Consider the following 17,979-nt stretch of genomic DNA (forward strand, 5'->3'; position numbering starts at 1 on the left):
TGAGCCCTCAACAGAGGGATGCCACAAATGCTAAAGCCAAAATGAAACTATTAAAATGAGTTTAGATTTTGTCATCTTGGGTTTGCCCAGCACCAAGACTGTATTGCCAATGATAACAATAATCCCAACACTGCCCCTTTTGTGGACTCATTAGTTTTAACAATGTCCCAAGACTGTTCAGATTTTCCTTTGCCTTACTTCTTTTTATGTTCTTTCATATCATCCAATTTTATTTTCTTTATTACTTCTGTTTCAAATTACCTTAGAAGGTTTGTTCTACAAGACCAAAGCCCAAAAAGCCCAAATTATTTCCCCCAGCAGAAATCAGTGCCCTCTCCTACCTCACCTAACTGCACAATGATTATTCTGAAACAAAAAATAAATAGTTCTACAAGCATCCTGTCTACACAGCTTGAAGGCAGAACTGGAGCAGTGACAAAACAGTAATGCCATATCCTGATCTGAAGAAAATCAAACTATGAGAATAGCCATCATAGGCTAAAAATATACTAGTCAAAAAGTCTAATTTTGCACAACATACTTCCTTACTTAATATGCTAGAAAAATGTTAAATGATTAAGGCTGGACAAAATGACTCCAAAATAAACTGCAACAGTAAGCCAAACATGTAGAACTGCTAATAGAAAACACAGCCCCAGTTCAACCAAGTGTTGTGAAAGAAAGAGACATAATAAAGGTACTCACCCATTTTACATAATACAAGCACACAGAACAAATATTAACATGGGCTAGTGACAGAGAAATGACTGCTGGAAAGCCAAAACTAATTGGCCTAACTCTTAGTGAATAGGAGTAGTAACTTTTAAAACCTAATGCAAGATGAAGAAAAGTAACAGCTGTGCTTTATGCCACATAAAGAGAAACAGCCAACGATGAGCTTTTTTGGCATGAATACTGTTAATAGCATAACACAGAGGGTTATGACCGGCTCTCTGATCATAACCACATGTTCGAGACATGGATGCCAAGAAATTCACCTGGAGCACCGGTCACACCTAATCATAACTCTTTGCAGTGCATGAGACTTTATCTACTCCAAATACTACCAGTTCAGCAAAAAAAAAAAAAAAAAAAGTGTTTACTGGCTTTGAAAGCCGGTAAAGCAAGTAGTGAGTGCCATTGCACAAACAGCACGTAAATATAATTGGAGGAAAGTCAGGGATAGTTTTTAAATATTGTTGTAAGTTACTTCAATAAGTTACTTACAGAATGGCAGAATGACAATATAAGGTAAGATACAAAGGAAAAACTGACAGTGAAGGAACATCCCTTGCATGAGACCCCATCACTGTAAAAGCTCTTGGGGGTGTGCAACAATTGTTACATACCTTTGAAAGAGCTGTTAAAGTTGGGTCTCATACTATAGAAGTGCTTTACAGGTTTATCTTTTTTTCTGATTCTGGAGAATAATCATGGGGCTCCAAGCATTTCAAGGTATTAACACCATTGATGGTTTTAGAAAATAACTGCAAGAAAACTTTGTTTGGATGGATGCTCCTGGCTATAGAAGTTCATAGTATACAACATGCTAACAAATACACCTTAAGTAGTTCAATAAAAAACTCTAAAGATTAAAAATGAGAAGTAAAGCATATGCTAGTAATAAAATATATTTCCACACTTCAAAATAAAACATACATGCTTGTTGACCTTCACAAACATTCTATTAAGCTTCATCAGTATATTTTACTTATTTATTTATATTTTGTTAACCAGGTTGGCCTTACTGTCGTTGTCCATTTTCAGAAGAGACCCAAAGAACTTTACCATTTCTAACTTCAAATCTATTCCTGAATAGTCCACGTGGTTGCTGGGTATAGTGTTGCAGGAAAACCTCCTCATCTTCTTGAGATGTTCTTGCATAATGACCTGTAGCCAATGCATCTGCTCCTGTATCAAGGAAAAAATAAAATCAGACTAAACTGCACTACAGGACTGCATAATAAATACCTCTGTATCATTTTGCAGCTGACAGTATTAACTGTATTAACCATTGCTGAAACAGATGATAATTATGTTAATTATATTCCAATCACCTTCCATGACCATGATGAAAACAAGTTTTTTCTGTTAGTTCTGTGTGACAGTCTTCAATAGTTTTCCAAAAAAATGACAGTTTTCTTCTGCACATTTATAATTTGCGATTTGTCTCTGGTGCTACATGTTCCACACAGTTAACATTCACCATCAGAATGCCCTTCACAGAATTTGACAGTATTTTGTTTCTCACTAGGACTCAAGTAACCATACAAGCTGTGCATCTTATATTACACTACAGTTCTAAGGTTGATATGTATAAAGATATATATGTCTTACCGTAATGTTCCAACTGTATTGTTGATCCTCGTTCAGTCATTACGCATGGGTATCGGTTCCGAGCTCGGAACCAAGCCGGCCATTTTCCAAGCTCGTATCAGCTTCAAACTCTTGAGCTAAACTCTTACCCACAATCCCCCTCTCCCTGTTACCTCAGATTAAGTTTGCAAGTTAAAGAGGGTAGAGGCTACCTCTGGTCAAATAACCTAACAGAACTGGATGGTGAGATCCACTAGAAACCACAGGAGGGGGAAGGAGGGAGGGTCGTAATGACTGAACGAGGATCAACAATACAGATGGAACATTATGGTAAGACATAACTTCTTTATCTGATATTGTTAATCCTCGTTCATTCCTTACGCATGGGACAGCGTCCCCAGCTACCTCTATTCCTGGGAGGCTCTCATGGAAGGACATTCCTGAGCACCATAGAACCAAAAGATGCTCTTCCCCTGCAGGCCAAATCCAATTTGTAATGATTGATGAAGGTATGAGGCGTAGCCCAAGTTGCAGCTGCACAGATGTCATGTAAAGAAGCTCTGGCATGGAAGGCAGCAGAAGTTGCCACCGATCTTGTTGAATGAGCTTTTATGGTAGTAGGCAATGAGATATTATGTTGTGTATAAATAAAGGTCACACAGTCCTTCAACCATCTAGCTAATGTGACCTTAGCAACAGCAGATCCTAATCTAGGTCCAGAAAAGGCCAAAAATAACTGGTCAGATTTACGAAAGGGTTTAGTCCTGTTCAAGTAAAAATGGATTTGCCTGTGTATATCTAGGGTATGTAGGCAATACTCTCCTCTGTTTGATTGGGAAAGAAAACTGGCAATTCAATGGCTTGATTAATGGACATTTCAGAAATCACTTTAGGCAGAAATGACGGATTAGTTCTCAGAGACACTCTATCTCTATGAAAAATCAAGTATGGACTCTTGATACATAAAGCTTGAAGTTCAGAAATACGTCTGGCAGATGTAATGGTGACCAAAAACAAGGTTTTCCATGACAAATACTTGAGGCTGGTTCGAAATGTGACATTGGCAGAGCTTGTAGAACTAATGATAAATCCCATGGTTGAATAGGTTCTCTAAAAGCTGGCTTCAGATGATTTACACCTTTTATGAAGGTCTTGCACAATTTATGGGACATAAGAGAGGAATCTTGAACACCCTCATGAAAATTAGAAATCGCATCCAAATAAACTCTAATGGTAGAGGCCGACAGACCCGATTGAAACAGGTCGGTCAGATAGTCTAGTATTATTGATACTGGTGCTGAAAAGAGGTCTAGTTGTTTATCTTTCATCCAATAGGTAAATTTTTTCCACTTGCTCAGATAAGTAATTCTAGTGGAAGACTTATGAGAAGCAATGAGAATATCACGTACTGGTAAAGAAAGATCATTCTGCCTGGGAATTGGAGTAGCCAAGCCATGAGCTTCAGGCTGTTCAAGTTGGGATGAATCAGGTTCTGTGGATGTGAGATAAACTCCGGGGTTGGATGGAGAATCCATGGTCGATCTAGTAGGTGAGGCCAAAAGAAGGGGAACCAAATCTGTTGAGGCCAATATGGTGCTATGAGGATCACCTTGCTCCTCAACCAACGGGCTTTCTTCAGAAACTAAGCAAAACGAATCAACCACAAAGGGCAAAGTGCCTCGAGCAAAATGTACTTTCAAAATCCAAATAACCTTTTCTTGAGGCACGACAATAAGAAGCTTGACCTTTTATTAAACACACTGAACTAAAGAACAAAAACAATAAAACATCCAGTAAGCGCTTTCACATTCTGTCGAATGCTTCATCACACTGTTAAAAAAGCTAAGCCATTTCTACATTTAAATACCTTTGCTGTTACTTCATCGACCAATCATTATTGTTCCTTACTTGATGACATCAGTGCTTAATTGAGTAAAAAAAATTTTAACTAAAAAATTGCTGGCTGAAATTCATGTTCAAAACCTCTGCGATTTTTTATATTATGTGATGCTCCACAAGTTGGGTGTGCAATGGATGAGAAAGAAACATTTTGGAGTGAGTTGGATGAAGTGGTGATGACTGTACCCAAGGGTGAGAGAGTGGTGATTGGAGAAGATTTCAATGGGCATGTTGGTGAAGGGAACAGAGGGGGTAAGGAAGTGATGGGTAGGTATGGTGTTAAGCAAAGGAATGCAGAAGGTCAGATGATAGTGGATTTTGCGAAACGGATGGACATGGCTGTAGTGAATATGTATTTTAACAAGAGGGAGGAGCATAGGGTGACATACAAGAGTGGAGGAAGATGCACACAGGTGGATTACATCTTACGTAGAAGGGCCAGTCTGAAAAAGATTGGAGACTGTAAAGTGGTGGCAGGGGAAAGTGTAGTTAGGCAGCACAGGATGGTGGTTTGTAGAATGACATTGGTGATCAAGAAGAGTAGGAGTGTGAGGGCAGCACCAAGGATCAAATGCTGGAAATTGAAAAAGGGGAATTGTGAGGTGGAGTTCAGGGAAGAGTTAAGACAGGCACTGGGTGGCAGTGAAGAGTTACCAAATAGCTGGGTAACCACAGCAGAGCTAGTAAGGGAGATGGCTAGAAAGGTGCTTGGTGTAACATCTGGAAAGAGGAAGGAGGACAAGGAGACCTGGTGGTGGAATGAGGAAGTACAGGAGAGTATACAGAGAAAGAGGTTGGCGAAGAAGAAGTGGGACTGTCAAAGAGATGAAGAAAGTAGACAGGAGTATAAGGAGATGAAGTGCATGGCAACGAGAGCTGGTGAAGGCTAAGGATAAGGCGTATGAAGAGTTGTATGAAAGGATGGACACTAAGGAGGGAGAAAAGGACCTGTACCAATTGGCTAGACAGAGGGACAGAGCTAGTAAAAATGTGCAGCAGGTAAGGGTGATAAAAGATAATGAGGGAAACATACTCACAAGCGAGGAGAGTCTGTTGAGCAGATGTAAAGAGTACTTTGAGGGACTGATGAATGAAGAGAATGAGAGGGAGAGAAGGTTGGATGATGATGTGCGGATAGTGAATCATGAAGTGCAGTGGATTAGCAAGGAGGAAGTAAGGATAGCTATGAAGAGGATGAAGAATGGAAAGGCTGTTGGTTACCTGTGGAAGCATGGAGGTGTTTAGGTGAAATGGCAGTGGAGTTTTTAACTAGATTGTTTAATGAAATCTTGGAACATGAGAGGATGTCTGAGGAATGGAGAAAAAGTGTTTTGGTACCGATTTTTAAGAATAAGGGTGATGTGCAGAGCTGTAGTAACTACAGAGGGATTAAACTGATCAGTCACAGCATGAAGTTATGGGAAAGAATAGTGGAAGCTAGGTTAAGAAGGGAGGTGATGATTATTGATCAGCACTATGGTTTCATGCCAGGAAAGAGCACTACAGATGTGATGTTTGCTCTGAGAGTGTTGATGGAGAAGTACAGAGTAGGTCAGAAAGAGTTGCATTGTGTCTTTGTGGACTTAGAGAAAGCATATGACAGGGTGCCTAGAGAGGAGTTGTGTTATTGTATGAGGAAGTCGGGAGTGTCAGAGAAGTATGTAAGAGTTGTACAGGATATGTACGAGGGTAGTATGACAGCAGTGAGGTCTGCGGTGGGAGTGACGGATGCATTTAAAGTGAAGGTGGGATTACATCAAGGATCAGCTCTAAGCCATTTCTTATTTGCAATGGTGATGGACAGGTTGACAGAAGAGATCAGACAGGAGTCCCCGTGGACTATGATGTTTGCAGATGACATTATGATCTGTAATGAGAATAGGGAACAGGTGGAGGAGACCCTGGAGAGGTGGAGATATGGTCTAGGGAGAAGAGGAATGAAGGTCAGCAGGACTAAGACAGAATATATGTGTGCGAATGAGAGGGAGGATAGAGGAATGGTGAGGATGCAGGGAGTAGAGGTGGTGAAGGTGGATGAGTTTAAATACTTGGGATCAACAGTTCAGAGTAATGATGAGTGTGGAACAGAGGTGAAGAAGAGAGTGCAGGCAGGATGGAGTGGGTGGAGAAGAGTGTCAGGAGTGATTTGTGACAGACAAGTACCAGTAAGAGTAAAAGGGAAGGTCTACAAGAGGGTAGTGAGACCAGCTGTGTTACATGGGTTGGAGACAGCGGCACTGACAAAAAGGCAGGAGTCAGATCTGGACGTGTTAGAGTTAAAGATGTTAAGATTTGCACTGGGTGTGACCAGGGTGGACAGGATTAGGAATAAGTATATTAGAGGGTCAGCCCAAGTTGGAAGGTTTGGAGATAAAGCCAGAGAGGCAAGATTACATTGGTTTGGACATGTGCTGAGGAGGGATGCAGAGTATATTGGGAAAAAAATGCTAAGGATGAAGCTGCCAGGTAACAGGAAAAGAGGAAGGCCTAAGATTAGGTTTATGGATATGGTGAGAGAGGACATGCAGGTGATTGGTGTAACACAGCAAGATGCAGAGGACAGGAAGAAATGGAAATAGACGATCCGCTGTGGTGACCCCTAACGGAAGCAGCCGAAAGAAGAAGAAGACTGAAATAAGGTTTATGAAACCCGACAAAAGCGGTGGCCTGGTTATCATGAACTAACTACTGTGAAGTTAGTTTGAATGAGAAGAACATTTGCTATAGCAAGGTGGATGTTATGCTGGAAGAATTGCTCATGAACCAACAAATCCACCCGGAGGAACATCAGCACTTGTTAGTTAAGCATCCTAAAATACCTACAATATTTGGTGTCCCCAAGTTACACAAAGACCTAGTTGACCCCCCCCCCATTTAGACCCACTGTGGATGCTCAGGCATCTAAAACATTTCCCATTGCTAAACACATTGATAATAAATTAAAAAATATTTTGAAGGACTGCCCTTGGATACTTAAAAACTCCTGGGATTTTCTATCTAAAATCAAGAAAGATATGTATACTGATAATTGATCTTTATCACAATTGATGTTCGAGATTTATTCTCTATCATACCCCATGACACAGGTATTGATTGGTTTTACCAATATCTTTGCCAGTACACCACCCTAAATCATAACATCATCTTAACAATTAGAACCCTTATGGAACTAGTGTTAGATACCAACATTATTACCTTCGAACAGCAGTTATTTAAACAAGTTAAGGGGGTAGCAATGGGGGCAGCCTGTGCCCCCATCTTTGCGAACATAGTACTAGCATTTTGGGAAAAAGATATTATTTTTAATTGTCCTTATGCCAACTCAAGGACATTTTACAGTTGTTAACTGGATGATATCATCATTTTGTGTAACAGTGATATGACAGAACTAGAAGGCTTTCTTGAATTCCTGAACACCAGCACAGATTTTCTTGAATTTACACATTCTATTAGTGTTACAAAGGTGAATTACTTTGACATTACCATCAAGAAAGATGTGGTCAATACACATTTCACCTCCACTATTTTCCGCAAGCCGACCTACTCTAATAGCATCCTACATTTTGATAGTTACCACCCCCCACTCCAAAAGAAGGCTTTAGTAAAAGGATAGGGGATACGGCTTGCCAGGATGATATCTGAATATGATCAATTTATAGAGCAAATTGAGACCCATAAAAGGATGTTACTACATACAGTTCATCCAGTTAATTATTTAAACAACATCCTTCAGGGGGTAATAAATAAGAGAGCTAGTGGCTCTTTTTCCCTTCTTGGTACACGGGAAAGGTTATCAAACAAGGAAAATCAAGAGACTAAGACTTTCCATAAAAAATCTGGTATTTTCAAGTTTAATCAGCATTTTTACAGCATCAGGAATATTACTGAACATAACTGGAACATTTTTAGAATTAATGCAGAACAGGCGCAGTTGTTAGGCCCTGTTCCCAACATTGTATATAAAAAGGAATGTAGCATCAAAAATATGTTGGAAAGGCAGAAATGTGATCCTGATATAGGGGCAGGGATGGTTAAATGCTGCTACTGCCTACAATGCCAATATATCATTGAAGCCAAGGAGATTTGTATTCCCAATTATGGAAGACGCATTATATGAGGGAAAGTCTCCTGCAGCAGGAAAGGAGTGGTGTACCTCGCCCTATGTACCCAATGTCCAAGTTTTTACATTGGTAAAACTAAAAATGCGTTTAGAAGTAGAATTTACCAACATTACTATGACATCAGTAGGAAAGATGTTAAAAATGCATTAGCAAGACATATAGTAACCAATGAAGGACATGCGTTCAGATTCATTACTATTGAGCAGGTTAGGATGGGTGAAAGAGGTGGGCCACTCAACGATTATCTAGAAATGGCTGAGCTTAGATGGCAAATTAGGACAAATGCATCTGAAGCACCAGGTCTTAGTGCAGTATTCATCAGCTCTCCTCTCAGGCTCAAGACACAATTTCTTATATGACAGTCATCGATACCTACTATTAGGGTAGGATGCTAATAAACAACAAATACATATATATGTTCATATGCATAAATATTGACATCTGTTGCTTTGATTATTTTTAACTTATTATAGGATATATTTAATTGTCAAGTATCTTTTACATGTTTTTAATCACATTTTTTTCTTTTTACTGTGAGTGCAATATATATATATATATATATATATATATATATATAAATATATATATATATATATATATATATGTGTGTTGCTCTTTAAATGTTTCTATGTCCTTTCAGGACATTATTTTATTAATTAGTTAATGCTGACTAATTTGTTGGAATAGCAAATATAAGGCTGTTGGGTAATATGCTGTGCTATTCTGAAGACGTTTCTATTCAAGAGACGAAAGCGCTCAATAAACGTTGTTTGTGTGGATTGGATCCTGGTCTCCTGCTTTTTGGATAACCCAATACCAACTTTGGGGATGGCAAGTCAAGTCACTGCAAAGCATGGCCCCACTTCTACAGATCTATTATTATGGTGCGTATGCAGCAGGCTGAGGAGGAGGCCGCAGTTCTAGAAGACGAATTCTTAGGTGGACTAGGCAACTGCTGGCCATGGAAAGTATAACAGAACTGAATGTAGGAGGAAACCCATACACAAATCATGGCCTTACAAGCCTTTTCACCCAGGGATCCAGGACTAAGAGAAACAAAAAGCTGTGAATGCTCCTTAATATACTTGTCCTATCTAAACAAAAGGCAGCTGTCAATGCTCATCAATGTAAAACATAACTCCCCACAGTTTGCATACTGTAGAAAAAAAGGAAGACAAAGTGGACGGCCCTACTGAGGCAAAATTTAGAAACTACTTTTGGTATAACTGAAGTGTTGCTGTGAAGAAAAACATGATCTTTTTTAAACAACAAGTAATGAAGTTCAGAAGAGAGGGCACAAAACAAAGAGCTTCTTCTGCAAGAAATAACAAAAACCAAAAAGACGTCTTCCATGATACAAATATAAGGTCCACCAAAGTGGGCAGCATGACAGGAGGCTGGATATATTTCTATAATACAAGGTAGTGGTCCCAAGGATGAACTAGCTCACGGAATAGTGTACTCTAGAAGAAAGCTGCCTTTGGCCTTGCAGACTCTCAACAGTCAAGAAAAACCCATGTTGATTTTGATGAATACTGGAAATGGTAGCCAAATTAATTCTTACAGAAGAAAAATAAAAGTCTGAGTCAAAAATGCCATCTAGAAAGTCTAACACAGCCAGGATTGGTGTATGAAAGGTTCCGAAGCCTTGTGGCTCAACACAAATATTAAAACAAGTGTCCACTTTTCTCTGTATGTATTCCTTGTACTGGCTTCTAAAAATAAGGCATAGAAACAACCCTATGCAAGAAGGACAAGTAAAAAACAATTACTAAAACTGAAAAAAAAAAACAAGATACAAGATGCAGGAGAGGTAAACATTTCAAATGTTGGGTCCTGCTAGAATACAGAGACCGAATGGTCGAAAGAATGGTCTGCTTACATATGCCAAGTCTGAGATGCTTCACTTCTTCTTTTATTTTCTTTTTCTGATTTTTTCTTTTATATATATATATATATATATATATATATATTTTTTTTTTTTTTTTTTTTTTTTTTTTTTGAGGTATGGGGGCCTTGTCCCCTATGTGGGAGGGGGCAGGAGGGGCAAAAAGAAGCTTAAAGAAAAATGATTTTCAAGATTCGCTCTTCTCCTGTGTTTTCGGTCTTTTTTTTTGTCGGCACTCGGCATTTCGAGTGTGACATTTCAATTGGCAGATGCAGGTGACATATATCTGGGTGAAATCTGCTTGATGGATAAGACAACAGTATTTTTCTTGGCCTTAGAAGCAACAATTTCCCTACAAAATAAGGTAGCAGAAGAAGCGACCATGCCTACAAGGCCAGTAAGGAGTTATGAGAATGGATCTAGCCTTCAACAGCCTCACTATGCTGACGAACATCACCATCAGGAGAAATGAAGGAAAGGCGCAGAAGAGCCCTTCAAACATGATTGGGCCACAGCATCCCACATAGGTCTCCTGGGAAAGAGTACAAGGGAGAAAACTCCTGCAGTTGGCATTGGTTGGAGGCACAAACATGTCACAACAGGATTCTCACCACATGAAAAATATTTTCATTACCACCAAAAAGCTGAAGGATCATTCAATTAGTATGAACACCTGCTCACTCTGTCCACTAACAAAATGGAATCCTTGTGGATGTGGACTGCCACAAAAAGTGGCTGGTAGCTACAGCATATTCCGAAACTCTCAAAGCCTCCCAGCAAAGGGGAAAAGATCAATTTATTCACTTGTTGAGAAACCACATGACAAAACATCTTGTCCGTCCCATTGGACAGGACCCCTTGGGACAGAGATTTCTGGAAAGAAGGGAAAGGAAAGGACACCTGCCCTCTTCTCCATTATGCTGCTGTGAAAACAAAGAGAGTTTCTATAGTGAATACACTCCTTGTACCAAGTGCCTAATACAGTGCTGAAACAAATGTTCAGCATCAGGATGTAGGCAACATGTTTTGCTTTATTTATAGATTTGGTAAAACAGAAGACCAAACTCAACACAGAATTGCATTCTTCAGTTTAATACAACTGTCAAGATTCATGGTGTTTTTTTTTACAAAATACATACTGTGCACATATAAGTCTATAAACACATTAAAAATACTTTACACACAGACACAAGCACACAAGAGTGCACAATGAATCATCTTCAACAACAATAATCACAATTCAAGTAATCAAATAAAACTTATTTAATATTCAACCACTTGCATTCTATCATGCATCCACAACAGACAGCAAATTAAACTGATCATCAATACACACACACACACACACACACACACACACACACACACACACACACACACACACACACACACACACACACACACCAGCAAATACAAAAATTCCAATACCAGTGTTTTTTGCAGAAGGGAAAGCCCTCCTGCACCCCAAGAAAGGGTTTACTCCCTTTGCCTGCCGTTTTACAATCTTACAAAGAACAAAAGGTGGCATCTATTATCACCAGACACTACCATACCTCTCAACCCCTTAGCTCCATGAAAGAGACAAAATAAACACATGCAAGGTCCAACACTCCTGAAAATATTAGCATCGATATCTTGCAATAATTACTGAATTACTCACATTGTTTGCTGGCTCCTTAAACAATGAAGAAAAGGACTGTTGGTATCCCTCCTGGAAGTAACTAGGCATGTACTCCTGGAGACCAGTGCAAAGCCTAGCCCAATTTCACAATTATCTCAGTGCTCTGTCTGGCTAAGTGATTTGCTCAGGGTCACAACAGGTAAATGGAAGCTGAAGGAATCAAACCCTGGATCAGTGGACTCAGTTCATTAATAGCTCATAGCATAAATCCTCTGTCCTAACTTTCAGTAAGCTTTGCACTATTTTTGGACACTACTGCATTTGATAGATCGGGACACAGCTGTAAACATTTGATCAGCTGTAGCCGCAATCATGCAAATGGAACACACACACAAACAGAAACACATATGTGGGTACATGACAACTTACTGAACAGTGGTATACCAAAAGTCATAATACTGAATGCAAAATCCTGAAATGTCTAAATGGTGAAACTTTACAATGTTAAACTCAAAATACCCGCTAACAGCATACATGTGCTACAGAGGTACACTGCACCAGTATACAGTCAATAAATAATATCACTCCTCTGTTAGTGAGCCACTAGGTCCTGTGGGGGAGGGCAAGTCCAGCTCTCTATACATGCAGGGGAGTTGGTATTTTAGCTTCAGCAGTTCTTCTCTTTTATTATTTGCCTTGTATTTAAAGCCACTGACAAAGAAAAAAATGAACTAAAAAAATTCAAGAGTATAACTGGCATGATAATCATGAAAAACTGTCATCATATGCAGATATTATTTTTTACTGCATAAATCCATAAATGATATTTCAGTGTTGTGGAACACGTTGAGAAAGTTTCACGTTTGTTTTTCAGAATATGAACTAAATGAAGATAAATCAAAAGCTATAGCAGTAAATTATGTTACCATGGGTTTCACTGCTAAGGTTGAATGGACAGAATGTGAATAGGTCAGCTACCAGGAAATAATATCAAAATTGCAGCACTGAAAAAATTAGGAAAGCTGCAAGTGTGAGAGTGTGGTACAGCAGGAAGTGGGATTTCACCCTTTCTCCACAGTAGTGCAAACAACGCTGAGTTGTTATATATAACTAGAGAGGGAGCAGGAGGGTTTGCCCCACTACATAAAATATATTTAAACACTTTATTTTTCTGTTTTCTTGGTTTTTGGTCTCAATCATTTGGGACTGAAGTTTTGTGGTTCAAATATTTGGGTGTTCAACCTTTTTATAGGAATCTATTTCCACACATGAATTGGTTCTGCAATACCCATGTTTATAGGGATATGAAAAAATAAGAAGTTATGTACTCACCATAACATTCCATGTGAGTTGTTCCATCTCGCCTTCATTCTTCACTGATGGGTTCAGAGCCGATCCATCAGCTCCGACACGGCCGTTAGCAAAGATCAAGGTTTACCAGTAGCTCAAGACCAAGCCCCTTATCCCATGATGCACTGCTGGAATTACCTCAGATCTTGTTTGCTGCGTGTACCATATCCCTGTAAGAGGACTACTCTCCCAAGAGAAAAGAAGGATTGAATAACCAGGAAGAGGCCAGCCCCTAGATCAACTATCAGCCAGGTGGGGGATGGAGGGAGGGACATAAGAATGAAGGTGAGATGGAACAACTAACATGGAACGTTATGGTGAGTACATAACTTCTTAATGTGAAGTTGTTAAATCTTGCCATTCATTCTTCACTGATGGGTAGCATCCCTAGTACCCTCAGTCTCGGGTGGCTCATGGGAGTACATTCTTCAAGACCATAGACCCAAAGGAAGCCCTGTCCCTGTAGGCCTTATCAACTTTGTAATGAGTGATAAAGGTATGAGGTTTAGACCATATGGCTGCAGCACAAAAGTTATCAAGGGGCAATTTGGCTTGAAATGCAGAAGACGTAGAAACTGCTCTGGTAGAATGAGCTTTAATCTTGTGTAGTAAGGGCATATTAGCAGCTGAATAAACAAAGGTGATATAATCAGATAGCCATTTAGAAAGCATTGTTTTAGCCACTGGTCTACCTTTTCTGGCTTCAAAGAAAGACACAAAGAGCTGGTCTGATTTTCTAACATCTTTTGTTCTGTCCAAATAATATCTGAGCTGTCTGTGAACGTCAAGTTTGTACAGCATGTATTCTAATTTGTTGGAATGGTTAGGGAAGAAGACTGGCAACTCAATGACTTGGTTGATATTGGATTCCGAACAAACTTTGGGTAAAAAAGAGGGGTTTGTCCTAAGAGATACTCTATCAGCATGAAAAATCAAATAAGGAGGGCTGATAGATAACGCTTGAAGTTCTGACACTCTGCGGGCAGAAGTAATAGCCACCAGAAATATGGTTTTCCATGATAAAAATTTGAGATTACAAGATGATGCTGGTTCAAATGGGGGAAGAATCATGCGAGACAGCATAAAGTTTAGATTCCAAGGAGAATAAGGATTTTTCACTGGAGGCCTCATGTGAAAGATTCCTTTGAGAAAAGCCTTGGACAACTTGTGGAACATTATGTTTAGCCATCCACTCCAAGATGAAAGTGAGATATAGCAGCTAACTGGACCTGAACTGTAGCAGCTGCAGCTCCTTTATTAAAAATCATAGTCAAGAATTCTAAAATGGATGTCAAAGCGGCTTGATAAGGATCAATGTTCTGCTTAGAAGCCCACATGGAAAATCTCTTCCACTTACTAAGATATAGTCTTCTGGTGGACAGCTTATGGTACGACAAGAGGATCTGTCTTGTCTCAGCAGAAAGATCATGAAGCCTGGCTATGAGGGGAACTGGAGCAGCCAAGCTGTGAGCTTCAGTGGTTGCAATGAAGGATGGAGGTCCCCCGATGGATGTGTCAGAAGGTCTGGAATTGGGTCCAGAATCCACGGATCCTCCAATAGATAACGATGAAGAAATGGGAACCAAATCTGCCGAGGCCAATGAGGGGCTATGAGGATGATAGTCCTTCCCAGCAACATTGCTTTCTGTAGAAGTCTGGGCATTAGAGGGATTGGAGGGAAGGCATAGAGGAGACCCGGGGGCCAATCATGTATGAGTGCATCTCTCGGGGGTTCTCCCAGAAGGGGAATCAGGGCAAAGTAGCTTCTGCATTTCATGTTGACATGACTGGTAAAAAGATTGCAGCAAGGCTGGCCCCATTTGTGGAAAATCCTGTCCACAATCTCTTGTTTGAGGGACCACTCGTGTGACAACAAAATTGCCCTGTTCAGTTTGTCTGCTATCACGTTGGATCTCCCCGGGATGTGCGTTGCCAACAGAAAATGCTGGGAGGAGACAGTCCACTGCCAAACTCTGAGGGCTTCTCGACAAAGGGGGGTAAAACCTGGTCCCGCCTTGCTTGTTCAAGTACCAGACTACCGACATGTTGCCTGTATGAATTGCAATCGTCCCTAGAGGAAGAGAGTCCTGAATGTACTCTAATGCCAGAAGTACTGCTCTCATCTCCAGAACATTGATATGCAGGTGTGACTCTTGATCCGTCCATGTGCCTTGGGCAGTCATTCCCTGAAAATGCCCACCCACCCTATCAGGGAAGCGTCTGTGGTCACAGTGGCTACTGGAGGGGGTAGAACAAAGGGACATCCTATAGTTACATGAAGAGACATCAACCACCACTGGAGATCTCTCTTGCAAGAGCTTGTAATCAAAATCATATGACTCATTGGAAGTTCCTGATAGGACCATTGGGTGAACAAGTAGCCATTGAATAATCCGCATATGCATCCTTGCTAATGGTATGGCCAAGAATGCTGCAGCCATCAAACCTAATACTTTTAAGACTTCTGCGGCTGGTGTCCTGTCCTTCGACACTAATGAACTGACATGCTGGTGAAGAAGAAAGACCCTCTCGATTGGTAGTCATAGAGTGGTGGTTGAGGTGTCTTACTCTGTCCCTATAAAGACAATATGCTGCGATGGCGACAAGGCAGATTTTTCTGAGTTGATTGTAATGTCTAAGTGATGGCAGAGTGTATTCCCTTGCCTGAATCAGTTGATGCCTGGTAGTGAAGGTAAGAAGACAATCGTGGTACGGAAACACCTGCAATCCTAGACGCCTCAGATGAGCTGTGACCACTGCCATGCATTTGGTGAACACTCTGGGGGCTGTAGTGAGACCAAAGGGCAGGGCTCGAAATTGATAATGATTGGCTCCCAGCCAGAGACGCAGATGATCTCTGGATGGCCTGGCCATTTTTATGTGGTAGTACGCATCCTTGAGATCTATCAAGTACATCCATTTTTCTCCCTAAAAAGGGAAGTATAAACTGTAGTGTGACCATCTGGAACTTCTCTTTCTTTACAAATTGGTTGAGTCTGCTGAGGTCCAAAATAGGTCTCCAGTCCCCTGTTTTCTTTGGAACCAAAAAGAATCTTAAGTAAGTTCCGGATCCTATTTGGTCTGTTGGGACTGGCTGGATGGCTCTTTTTTTCTAGAAACTTACGGACCTCTATAGTTGCTAGTTGCTTGTTCCTTGTAACTGGGTGGAATGTCCAGGATTCTCCTTGGGGGCATGGATGGGGTGAAGAACGGTATGAAATACCCTCTGGAAATAATACTTTGTACCCAGCTGTCATTTATGTCTTGCCAGGCGTCTGGGTACAAAGATAAGCGACCCTCGACTGCCTCCAAAGCAGGACAGTCAGGTCTCCCTTCAGGAGCGCTGATAGGGTTGACCAGAGAAGTGATCTTTGTCACCCTGGTGTTGCCGACCCCTTCTGTCGCGAGGGCGGTGTCTTCCATTATTACCTCCTCCTCTGCCCCTAGAGGGGGGTTGACCACGTGTGTTCTGAAAGGCTCCTTGGGCTTTTCGGAACCACATTTTCCCTCCCCGTTGGCCTTTGGGGTAAGGCCGAGTAGGGGTGGAAAAATGGACTCCCGACGGCAGACAGTGTCTTTCCCTCCTGCTCACACTTGGTGAGAGTTTCCTTCACTCTGGGCCCAAAGAGAGATGAGCCATCAAAAGGGGTGCAAAACTATGGAAATAGAAGAACACACACACTCAATAACAAGGCCCAACACGAGGCCACTACAATTATGCTAAATAATGAAGCACCAAGGGAATAGGTCTAAAGAGACAACTACAGGAGCTTTATATATAACTAATCCATCTATAAATGGTAAAGAAGTATTGAAAAAACTTGTGAAAAGTGATTTTTATATCAAAAAAGGCTTGAACGAACTGGAACCACTGAGATCCGTGCTGTGGCAAACTAGATCTGAGGTAATTCCAGCAGTGCATCATGGGATAAGGGGCTTGGTCTCGAGCTACTGGTAAAACTTGAGCTTTGCTAACGGCCATGATGGAGCCGATGGATCGTCTCTGAACCCATCAGTGAAGAATGGACGGTGAGATTGAACAACTTCACATTAAAGTCTTTAGGTGTTTTGAGTAAAATAGATTATATTACGGCAAATAAAGATATGTGGGAAGAGAATAAATAAAATATGATACAAAAGTTGAAAAGTTGGAAGCTCTTGACGGTGGATGTGGATAGTAAGGTATAAGCAGTGAAAAACTTTATAGTCCCTTTAATACTATGTACAGGTCAAGCATATTTTTTTATCAACCGGATATGGACTATAATTAATAAAGAATTGAAATAATTTATTTGGGAGGGAAAGGGTTAAGTGGGATGAGTTGTTTCTCCACAAAACAAAGTGGTTTGGTATTATCAGATTTGAAGGGATTCTTTACAGCTACACAACTAAGGCTCGTATACATAGCAGAAGCAGACTACAAATCAAAATGCCAAGAAATTATATTGAAAATTGGAGGAGACATACCTCTCAACCTCTTGCAGCAAAAAATCTGGACCTAGGCATGAATAACAGGGGGGAACACCCAAAAATAGGGACAATTTTAAATATTGCTGCTACACACTTAGAAAGGTTTTACATTATCATGAATTTTCTAAAGGGTATGAAGTCGGAAACTCAAATGTACGAGTCATTACTTTCTGACTTTAATCTTTAATGATTTGCCAGAAAAACACAATTTTACTAAAAAGATACAAAACCATGAGGCAAAGATCTGGACATTTTATGAAAATCTGTACAGTTGAGAGGTATGGGGAGTGGTCATGAAATAAGGACACAGTAGG

General features: G+C 40.4%; 1 protein-coding gene across 2 annotated transcripts in view; it reads right to left on the reverse strand.

The window, feature by feature from the left end:
* The window catches only part of TRMU (tRNA mitochondrial 2-thiouridylase), a 497,373-nt gene that overhangs the window by 295,154 nt on the left and 184,240 nt on the right, over positions 1 to 17,979 (reverse strand). For both annotated transcript variants that reach the window (XM_044088386.1, XM_044088385.1), the window contains one exon: positions 1,789 to 1,911. In XM_044088386.1, coding sequence (XP_043944321.1) covers positions 1,789 to 1,911 — 123 coding nt within the window. The remainder of the gene's footprint in view (positions 1 to 1,788; positions 1,912 to 17,979) is intronic.

The sequence above is a fragment of the Protopterus annectens genome, chromosome 11.part0, assembly GCF_019279795.1.
Source record: "Protopterus annectens isolate FY-2018-M chromosome 11.part0, PAN1.0, whole genome shotgun sequence".
Taxonomy (NCBI): domain Eukaryota; kingdom Metazoa; phylum Chordata; order Ceratodontiformes; family Protopteridae; genus Protopterus; species Protopterus annectens.